The following is a 12,115-nucleotide window of genomic DNA, read 5'->3' as shown; positions in this document are numbered from 1 at the left end:
AAAATTTCGAGAATTTAAACAACGATCATAATAAGGTATTCAAAAAATGATAAAAAATTACAAAATTATAATCCTTTATGAACATTTATCAACATTTATTGTGGGCCCATCGAAGAAGGCTAAGAAATACCATTTACTTTTCCTTTTGGTTCGCCTCCGCTCAATTAAATTCCACTTCGGGCAGATTATTTCATAAATCACATCCTGCCCCTAACGCGGGCGCGTGCTGTCTTTCTTTCTTTCTCCTTTTTTTCCTTTTCCTTCTTTTTCTTTTCTTTTTTTCTATCTCTTTCATGCTCACTCATCCACCATGCCAGTTTATAGCTCTGAATCCATATCGATATGTACCTATTCCTTCAAGCGGACAAGATGAATGAAGAAATGAAACGCGAAAAATTAATATCCCACGACGAAGTGTAAACGAGTATTTATGCGTGCAACTTCCCACCCGAGATGCGGTTAACAACTTCACATTGCTTTTAATATTTTCCTTACATTCCAACAAATGTTCGTTCAGTAAGGTCGACTTGTTACTCGCATACACAGCATAGCTATGAGCGAGCTAAATGTGAAAGGAATATTACTATTATTATTATTATTATTATTATTATTATTATTTTAGATAAATAATGTCTAATAAAAAATCTAGATGAATATTTGAATAAATAATATGTAAAGAAAAATCCTGTAACAATTTCTTAAAACCTGTTATAACGATTCTTAATGAATCTATAAAATGTATATAAGAACCATTATTATTAACAGTTCGAAAATAAAATAATTATTTGGAATGATATTAAATGATCCTATTAAATGTAAGAAATGTAATTAACAATTAAAATAATCCAACTGGTGGGAAGAATTTTTTAATGAATCAAAACAAAAAGAATATCGTTTCTTTTTTCAAAAATTAAAATTGAATTTTCGAATGAAGGTCAAGATTGTAGGTACCGAAAGCTTAGTAAACGTTAAACGAATCGTTATCTCGTGCCAAGACACGAGCTCGCGTAAATTTTCTCGCTATAAGGCATTTGTCCTCGGCAAGCTACACGATCCGCCCTCGTCCCTCGATCGACCATAACTATTTAATAACATAGTAGCTCCTACCTGTACCACCTGGCGGTCAGACTCAGCGGTCAGCCGTGGCACATCAAAGTCTTTATTAGCCTCGATCGAGCGTTATTGCTCCTCCGTGCACGCTCGCAAGAATCTACGGCTATTCGAGGACGCGATCGGTATCGCGATGAGGGAACTAACTCTTGGTGCTTTTAACTCGCCTAATCGCGTCACGCCTACATTCTTTGTGTTTCTCTCGACTCCCTGATTTCCTTCAATATATCTACCTATTTGCTAAATATGTCGATACAGTTAGATTCCCGCAAAATTTGTCTCTGATTCTCATCAATTTTTAAATCATATCTCTCTTTTTTTTTTTTTCATATCATTTTTCTTCAAATAAATATTGAGTCAGAATAAATGTTTAAAATCACATGAAAATATTTTATAGATTTATACGATTAATTCGATATATTATCTACAATATTATGTTTTATTACATGAGTAAATGCATTAGCATTTATTACCGGTCAACATTAATTTACCATGCACAACAGTTACAACATTGGCAAAATAAATAATGGAAATCAATTTCATTTCTCTTCACGATAAAATTATATAAATAAATTGAAAACTTACAGAATGTTTGTAAAATATTTTAATTTTCTTAATTTCATCAAAATCCTTTTGCTTCTAATATTGTTACATGCTCTTGGTATTCTAAATAACAACTCTTGCAATCTTGCTGAAGTAATATATTTCAATAAATAATCAATAAAGCACTTACTTAAACCAACAACATTCTATTATTTTCTAAGATGATCAAATAATTTTGATCAATAGTGTATTATCTTTTAATACAGAGATGCGACACAAATTTTCCGAACAACCCACTAAAATGAACAGAAACGATTATCTATCAAGTTACATTTTTTTTGCGAAGCAATTAATACATATGTACTTTGTATGTAGTAAATAGTTCTTACGATCTTATTAAAAAAAAATAAATAAATAAATAAATAAATTTACACACTTCATGATTTAGTTATACATCGTTTACGTCTGTGTTATACATTGAAATAAAAACATTGTCAATAAAAATAAAAGAATAAGCATAGATCTCGAAAGACAGAGGAGTTTCTGGGGGAATGGCATCGAAGTCCGATATAATTCAATATAATGTAGAGCCCAAGGGACATTATCTGGCCTCGTGCAGTCAGCTCGACTCGGTCCTCGATTAATCTCGACTCGATCTCAACAAAGCGCGGATTTATGTTCTCCTCGCCACCCGGCATCGAGAGTCACCGGGTGAAACCAGTTTTTGTTGAGCTCGTTTCTTTTCCGCGATGCACCTTCTTCCTTCCTTCCTTTTCTTCCTTCAACCCTATTTTCCATTCCTTTCCTTATCTTTTTTCCTTCTTTCCTTCCTTCCTTCTTTTTTTTTACTTAATCCCACCTTCTCTTTAACTTTGACCCCCCGAAACGGTTTAGATCTCTTTAAAAATTAAAATACAAATAAAGAAAAGAAATAAGTAAAACTGATCGCTATCATATTTTCAACATAATCTACTCCATTGCTAATATTTATCATTTCGAAAGTATTATTAGCTTGTTAAACGCGTACTGTATTTATATGAGTTGATCTTTTACAAAAGGGTTACAAAACAAAAACAAAACAAAACAAAACAAAACTACGACAAATTAACGCAATAAATAAAAGAATATAAGTTATCATTAATAATAAGTGGCACGTGTGGTGTACTACTTCAAAGTATTTCAAAGTATAATCAAGCGGAAAGATTTGCATTTAAATAAAGAATTTGGTATTTTAATTGAAAAATTGTCTCTCTCAGAGGCCTATAGTTAACTTTATTACACCGATGTCTTTCGAAAGCTCAAAGGAAGATAACGTACATGTAGGAGGTATATATATTCGTATCGGTGGATCGTTCCGCTCTTTTTCGGATTACGAGGAGATAGGAGATGAGAATTCGAGGGCGGAGACGAAAGACAATTTCGTCCGAAAGACGACGCAACGTTGAATTACGAATAAATTCATAATGAGCCGTGGGATCGAGTCGATGAGTCCTCGTTGTTCCACGTCGTTGTTCCGCGTCGTTATGCGTTCCGCATTCCGCGTTCCGCGCTCTACCGTCCGTACACAATCGGTAATTGCGTGGCAAAATACGAACGACACTTGCTGCAAGAGTCCTCTCCCCCACCCCTTTCTTTTTCTTCTTACCCCCTTTTATCCCAACCATTATCATAGCCAATCTCTATCGTATCTCGATCCACTTCACTCGATCTTTTATTTATTTTTTCTTCTTCTTCTTCTTTTTCTTCTATTTCTTTTTTTTCTTTCTTTTTGGTTCTTTTTCTTGTTCTTTTTCTATTTCTTTTTCGTTTCCTTCTCTTATTTTCCCTCCTTTCTTTTTATCGCGTTAACAACGAGAGATCTTAACTGCGTAAATTCTATATCTACTAGCATAATCGATTAACCACATGCCGAGATCGTGACCGTGCACATCCGCTCTAGCTTTTTATCCTACGTCGATCCGACAATAGGACCTTTATCGTTCTTTGTATTATCAAAGCTTGGTTCGTTGTTCGATGTAGGCACCGTTACGTAAAGAGGAAGAAGAGGAGGAGGAGGAAGAAGAAGAAGAAGAAGAAAAATTTGTAAGTAGTATTTGACAATGTGAGAAAATGTCAATAAATTATCTAATTCTCTTTAAAAAAATATTAAGGACAATTTTGAATAATTTTTTAATTATTTTATTATATTATATTAACGATATTCAAATATCTTAGTGCTCTACCATTTGTTATTGCAATAATTTATCAATAAACTACGCTTATATACTGCCATATTGAATAAAATATTTCTTCATAAATTATTTAACAACTCTAGAGACCTCTCTCACGTTACCAATCATTATTTCACACGTATTGAATACAATGATCGGCCGAATAGTAATTCTCCCTCGTGGATGCTCGTTAAATATTAAATGAGGACTGAGGGTTTTGATGAAATCGATTTGTTTAAATTAATTAAATTATACATAACAATAATATAAATATATTCTAACGATATATGTATACTTATTTATTATTTATTTTAATAATGATGATCGATAAAATCTTATCTTTCGATTGGAGGATTGTTATTTTGAATAACAGTATTATTAAATCTAACGATGCAGATAACATGAATTAACGAATATCATTAAAACAAATGAAATTTATTATACTGCAAGACTTACTTGTAAGATCCATGAATATTCTTGCAGGTACCATGTTTGCACGGATTCCTCTCGCATTCATCGATGTCATCGGCACAATTGCGTCCTGAGAAACCCGACGAACACGTGCACTTGTAACTGGCCTCCAACGAACGACACTCGGCACCGTTTCGACAGGGTGACGATGCACAATAATCTTCACGTTCGCAATGCTCTCCTGTGAAAAAAGAAAAATTATTTTAAAAACATTATATTATTATTATAGCGTCAGAATTAGACAATTTTGATCAATTATTATCCTAATTAGTAAATAATAAAATAAAATTCATATATAAAAAAAACTAAGATTTTTATTACAATAAAATATATATAGCATGATGATTTATAAAACATTAAATTAAACTCAGTAAATATTGTCCTTTGATAATAAACTTCTAATTAATGAAATCAATCAAGTAAACAATGCTAAATGATTTCTCGACTAAATTTCTTCATTATTTTCAATTGGTTTGTTTTTTTTTCTTGTTTGTATTGCAAAACATTTGAAATAAATTTGAAATTAAATACATCATTAACGTTTCTATTTGTAATGGATGAATGCGTAAAACGATGTCTTCAAGAGTATAGAATAAAATTATAAAGTTATCAAATAGCAGCGAGAGAATAAATTAACTTTATATCTGGCAAAGGCTTATATACACTCCCTCGGTTAAGTAGAGATATCTTTGAGCATGCCAGTTAACGTTGATATGGCGATCATGTATGGCAGAAAAGGTACTATCTCATCCCTTCTCTTGGTTTACCGATTAGTGGAACTAATTACTAAGGTTGCTACTTGTTCTCTTTCTCTTTAAAATATCTTTTCTTCTACATCTTTAACAGCCTTGTTCTTGAATGTTTGCTAGTGGTTCTCTTTTCTTTTTTTTTTTTTTTCACGATATTTACAAACATTTCAAAAACTCTTACTCTTAAACTATATTACTTATATCAAAATAAATTATTAAAACCTGTTATATATATATATATTAACGAATTTGTATTATTAAAAATAAACAATTTTTATTATAAATTTGAGAATTTTTTTTTATATTGATATCGTTTGCTTCATACAAAATTTAATATGATAAACTTAGAAATTCAAATAAAATAGTTCTATCTTTATTTGTTATTATTTAAAGATTAAAATATTTCTCGAATCTATGAGATAACACATTTTATCTTAAAGATACTTGATAAAAATTCGATTGATCGCGATATCGAAGGGCGTTAGAAAAGGAGAACCACTGATTCAAAAGGGTACCGCCACAGTGGAAACGTTGCCTTGCACTTGGCCAATTATCCGGCAAACGCAGTCTCTCTTCTCTCTTCTCTCTTCCTCTCTTTTTCTCTTTCTCCTTTTATTGAATTCTCCCTTCCTCGGATTTATTTTTCGAACGAACGTGCACATCCCTATAAAGATAAGAAACTATCCACGGTATTGCCTCCCATTTCCGCGATTCGTACGGATTGACGAGCGTCGTTGGCGAGTGCCTTCTACGAACGGTCATCATCGTTAAAATTTTCACTTTATTTCTCCGCAATATATTATAAAGCCGCCGACATTCTTAGACGATCGTAACGCAATCGCTGTCTTCCGTACTCGTTGCTTGCTCTTACCTTCCTGCCCACTCTATTTATGACGAATAATGATAATAATAATAATAATATGGTAAAACGTCGACGTTTTCATTGCAACCTTCGCTTCCATAATCACAAATATATCACAGTAGCATCGCTACTCGAAATACGACTGTTCCTATGCGCTACTGATTAACGTGTGTAAATGTAAAAAAAAGATTTAAAAAATATTCTCATATCACATATAATATATTTATTTATGCGTGGATACTTATATCAATTTCTGAAATGTTTTTTTTTTCATTATCGTGGGACGATAGTTATCGTTAATCATTCGATATTTTCTTCCTACTTCTTAAATGATATCTTAAATTTATCACTATATTTTATTTATATTTCTTAAATGATATTCTAGGATGAACTTACCCGTATAGCCTGTCGCGCACGTGCAGACGTACTCGCGTAGAGATTTAAGATTACAGGTGGCACCGTTGAGACAGGGCGAAGAATCGCAAGCATTGTCTATTGGAATTTCACAAAGACTTGCAGTGAATCCAACAGGGCAATTACATGAGAACGATGGTGTCCCACCTCCGATGATCTCTCTTACTCTACAGGAACCACCATTTTGACAACGTGGCCCAGTATGACAAGGGTTCAAATGTTGACAGTACTCCCCGACATATTTCGACGTACAGCTGAAATAACAAAGATAAGAAAATTAGAATAGAATTATGTGGGTTTAATATATTTTTTATTATATTTTTATAAATATAAATTAAATGTAATATTATTAATAATTTTAGTGTCAATTATCATTATTTTTTATAAATATAAAATAAACTTGAAGATAAACGAAAGATGTATCGATATAAAACTTCATCTAGTTTGGAGAAAAGTCGATAAATCAATAAATGTACCTAATCTCGTGAAAAGTAAACGAAATATTTTTCTATGCTGACGATAAGATTAGAAATACTTCAAATATTTCATCTACAGAAACTTTTCAAGAGATAGAGATAGAAACCATCTTAATTGCATATTTCAATATTATTCCAGATGAATGATTTTGAAGATAATTTTAATCGTTTCTTTAAAAAAAGGGTAGATTATGGTTATGTTAAGCTTTCCACGAAAAATGGAAACTGTCTTATTTCGAGAATATGAAATGTACTGTGCCTTTTAAGTTCGGCTACTACCATTTATTTATTATATCAGTTATAGAGTTGGATGTTGTTTGATCCTTACAATTAGATTGATTTTTTTTTTCCTTCCATCAATTGAATATCTATAATTTGCTTTATCATCGATTATAATTATTATTTGCAATTATCTATCTTCGAGGATAAGCAGAGAAATTCTATCGAGCGGATGATTTTTTCCTAGGCGTTCACGTACGATAAATCTCAGGCGTTAATTAAGTTTATCGATAATGGCTAATCTTAGCTCTCGTCGAGTTAGTTCGCGCTCGATGGTAATTACCATGCGCGTAGAGCCCACGTGGAAAATGCGTTTAACAGTTTATCTTACAAAGCTAATAAACTATACTTTAGTTTTTCTATTTCTTTTTTAGTATACTCGTATAATATGTAAATGTTACGTTAACTACATCATCCTAATAAAGATTTGATTACGAATATCACATTTTAGTTAGTGTATCATCCATTTCTAACTATTAATTTATATGATAATAATATTTTTTTATTTCAATAGCTGTATATTTATCTTCGATATACGATCTTCATTATTTGATTTACCTTAGAAGGATTTATTTATTTCAACGAAGAATCAAACGATGTTTGTTACCTATCGAGTTATTGAACTTAAAAATGTGAACTTCAGTGAACCGTTCTAACAAACAGGTTGATACCTGGGTTTGTTCGAAAAAGGAATCGTAACTAAGCGTCCATCGAGTCTGTATAAAGAGAAGAAGTTTCATTCTAACGGCTCCTAATGATCGGAAGTCGAGACTCGTATTGTACTCTCGAACGATCTCCGGAATCTCTCTTTCTTTCTATCTCTCCCTCCCGTTCTCTCTCGCTTTTGCTAGACAAGCCATAGCAAAGAAGAAACTAGGGATGAGTCCTTCCTTTAATAGTAATCAACTATGTGTACCTTTTCTTGGATCGACTTGCTTCTAAAGACTTTCCTAAAACTCTCATATAAATGCTTCAATAGAGTTTACTCAAAATTCTTTTCTTACAAAAACCTGATCGAAAGCTAATACAATTTGCTTTTTATCATCGATCCCCCATAAGTATATGTAAATACAAATTATCCATACAATGAATCATCCACTCGATAGAATACATAAATAAAAACCGATATAAATAAGAAAATAAAAAGAATATGTATATACACACACAAATAACAATGATTCAGAGACAAATGAATTATGGACTCCGAGTAGGTATAAGTATAAATACATATGTAAATAAAAAAATAGCGGTACCATAAAAGTAGGTATGCCTGATTAAAAGAAACCGAAACTTCAACCAAATAAAGACCACAAAAAAGTCTAGAAAACATTTTTGTATCGAAAGATAATTAAAGAAGGAGTAAGTAGTAGTTGAATCTTTGCCCCCATCCACGCCTCGACCATCCACCCCCCTTTGCCTCTCTTCTTCGAGAGAATCGAGTCGCGGATGTCCGCTTAAGGTTCTAACGCATCGATACTCCTTCGGGAATAAAAAGAGACAAGGTAACCGAGAGAAGATAGCTCACGTGTGGTAGTCGAGAGAAGAGCACGCGAGGGGTGCAGTGGAGGGGAGGTGGCTGCGGAGAGGGTATAAAGACAGGGAGGAGGCGTGGAACGTGCACGTACGAAGGGAAAAGAAGGAAGAGACAGGAACGTATCGACGTGGTGCTTATTGTCCACGTTGCAGCTGCCAGTTCACTCGTATGTTTTCTCCCCCATCCTTCGACCTTTTTAAACCCCCCACTCTTTCAACTTCTACCCTCCACTCAACGCTTCTTTACTCCACGCCAACCTTCTTCTTTACATTTTCTCCGTGTTTGTATTGTATAAGACAGAATGGTAAACGCATAAAGTGCATACAGGGTGTCTCGTTTTAATTAATCTATCTAGGCGTGAGTTGGACTCATTGATAAGAGCGTATGTTTGATATATTATGATATTTGTATGATATAGAAATCAAACTATTATTGATTGTTTTACCATTTGATAGAATAAATACTTGAAAATGATTTATGTTAATGATAATGTAAATATAAATTGGTACAACTTAATGGAATGTAAATGAAAAATAAAAGGATTTAAAGAGAAAAATAATCAACCATGGAGTTTAGACTCGTATCAAAGTTAATTTGGTCATTTGAAAGTTTGTGTATACGTAGGATTTCTATACACCCTATATACATAAGTATAAGTGCGCTAGTCTCTCGCGCGCGCGTTTAGAAAGAAAGCTGCAGCCGGTATCTCTATAAACGGAAGCGACGATTCCACGGCCATTACTCGCCGGCAGCAAGTTTCTTCTTGACTACCGGTCAGGGCCGGAGAGCACGCACGACTCCGAGAGTGACTCTCTCACAAGGGAGACTAGAAAACGATGAGAGTTAGAGAGATGGAAGAAAAGGGGTAAGGGTAGGTAGAAGCAATTTATCGACCACTACTAGTAAATATTTTCCCTTATGCGTTAACCAAGTTTAGTGATGCTTTAAAGATTTACAACAGCGTTATTCTCGTGTAATGACTTCTTATTCGATTATTTTGTCTTTGTTACAAATACAACAAACACTAAAATAAAGATATTTTAGTAACGAATATAAAAAACATAATTCTCGTCTCGATCGGGTCACATCAATCTCGATCGGTATACATAAAAGATCTCGATCTGAGGAATTGACTGTTGAATTGGAAAGAGAGAGAGATAGATTCGATCATCATCGATGCTTATGTACGTGAGTGTTTGTAAAAGGAGAATGAGACCGAGTAAGTCTCGTATCAATTCGCATTTCGATGCAAATTGCCTGCAACTAATTCAACTTGGAGATAGCTCTGAGCCGCGGCCCTTTCGATTCTGAGACGATGGAACTTAAGAGAGAAAAAGAGAGAGAGAGAATGAGAAATAGAAAGACTGCTGCTGCTGCTGCTGCTGCTGCTGCTGTTTGCTACTCGTGCTCATCTCGCCGGTCATTTCACATTTTTTTTCGCGGAATTAGATTCACCCTTCGATGCGAAACTCTTCATTCGTTCTTTCGTACTCAAGTCGTCGGTATGCTTTGCACTTCGCGAACGAACGTAAGAAACATTTATAGTAGTATACGTGCTTCAAGAGGATTGAAGTTATTGTTCGACTTAATCATCCCGTGAATTCCTCCTCTACCTTGATTGGATGATAATTGCTAAGATTGGGATTATCAAAACAAACGATAGAAACGTTACCCGATTACTATACTATATCGTTTTATTAAAGGTTTTAATGAAATCCCAGACAGAGAGACTACTGGTAATCATTCAAAATGAGAAAAATGTCTGTTGGTACAAGAAAAGGTGCTAAGAATCCTAAATAATAAGGCAAACATATGTCGAACATTTTACTTTTCTGTTAATCGTACATCTACCAGCTGATTCTACAAAAGAATTGACTATAACAATATTTAAAAAAAAAACAAACAAGAATTTAAGATTGAACAACAATGAATATCCTATAGGCACACTAAGACTGTGCGTTAAGTAATTTTAACCACTATGTTAAATAAATTCTCCCAATAGAGAAATAAATCTCTATTTAGACTTATTTCACATGTTTGGTTCGTAAAAAAAGGTGAGATCGATCATAAGATACGAAAATCTACGATTTTTTCGTTGCTTAAATTCGTTCTATTATCGTCGTTACTTAATTGATTTCACTTTTAATTTACGATTATTTCATTTGACAAAAATTTATTCCAAGTGATGAGAATAAAAAAGAAGAAGATGATAGAAAAGAAAGAAAGAAAGAAAAAAAAAAAATCGTCGTCTTTCGTGGCAAATTAATAAGACTCGATCGGATAGTATTCGGTAAGAATCGCGAGGGAGATCGATAATCGAGATTTCCGCGAATTTATCGCACCTTCTATCAGCCGGAAATTAACGAATCGACCGCCGAAATTGCCTCGTAAATTCGAGACGCGCGAGATCTTCTCTTTATTTTTTTGTTATTTTTTTTTTTTTGTTATTTTTTTCTTTCTCTCTCTCTCTCTCTCTCTCTCTCTTTCTCTCTCTCTCTCTCTCTTTCTTTCTTTCTACTGTGTGAGACATGACGAACGACCCTGCGATTTCGCTGGTCTGCTATCTAAACGAGCATCTAAAATTGCAATTCGCGCGGTATGTCGACGACGCGAATTACCGATCTTTGCCCACTTAATTGGCCGACAGAGACGACGTGACTGAATATTCGTAAAAAAAAAAAAAAAAAGAAAAAAAACAGAGACCAAAAAAATGTCTCAATACATTCGATTTACAATATTATCTTTCTTGTTTTAGAATAGTCATAATAATATAACTCTTAGATGATTATTATCAAGTATACTTCAATTAGAATATTACAGTCATACGTATTGACAATAAATGAAAATTAACCCTTTGAGTACTGAATACTTTTGACTAAAATGTTTTTTAAGAACGGAATAATTTATTATTCATCAAATTCTAATAATAAACTATATTTAATAATTAAAGTTTTTGTTTCTGAATATAAATAAATTAATTAATATAAACATTATATTATTTTACATTAATATTAACAAATACGTATATGCATCGATAGACCACTCTGGTAATTTTTTCCCAAACACATATTTGCGTCCATAGCACTCTAAGGGTTGAAAGAGCACGATTATATTGTAACAATTTTTAATACAAGAAAAAAAATTGATAGTAAATCTAGATACGTAAATACGGATGAATTTAGTGGCAATTTTTATTTGTCATTACAATAAATTCCTTTGTATCTTCTCTCTCTCTCTCTCTCTCTCTCTCTCTCTCTCTCTGTCGATTATTTGCACCGTAGCCAAGTAAGGTAAGAAATTTGAAATTAAATAAAAAGGAAAGAAAAAAGAGAAAGAGAGGGAGTAAGTCTAAAGATCTAAAGATAGAGAAAGACATATAAAAGAAGGTAGATTATTGGTGGCATTTTGGTTCGCTCTCGCATTAACGTTTCTCCACCATCTCCACCTCCATCACCAAAAACGGAAAT

The 12,115-nt window shown here is 33.2% G+C and overlaps 1 protein-coding gene across 2 annotated transcripts in view; it reads right to left on the bottom strand.

Moving 5' to 3' along the window:
• Positions 1 to 12,115, bottom strand: part of N (neurogenic locus Notch protein) — a 174,156-nt gene that overhangs the window by 90,384 nt on the left and 71,657 nt on the right. For both annotated transcript variants that reach the window (XM_089178337.1, XM_089178338.1), the window contains exons 3-4: positions 6,342 to 6,613; positions 4,320 to 4,515 (exon numbers count right to left, since the gene is read on the bottom strand). In XM_089178337.1, the coding sequence (XP_089034463.1) occupies positions 4,320 to 4,515; positions 6,342 to 6,613 (468 nt within the window). The remainder of the gene's footprint in view (positions 1 to 4,319; positions 4,516 to 6,341; positions 6,614 to 12,115) is intronic.

This window comes from Polistes dominula, unplaced genomic scaffold (genome assembly GCF_049000335.1).
Source record: "Polistes dominula isolate Pdom_NZ unplaced genomic scaffold, Pdom_raw_medaka contig_77, whole genome shotgun sequence".
Classification (NCBI taxonomy): domain Eukaryota; kingdom Metazoa; phylum Arthropoda; class Insecta; order Hymenoptera; family Vespidae; genus Polistes; species Polistes dominula.
Note: the sequence above shows the minus strand (reverse complement) of the source record. Positions and strands in the feature narration are given on the sequence as shown.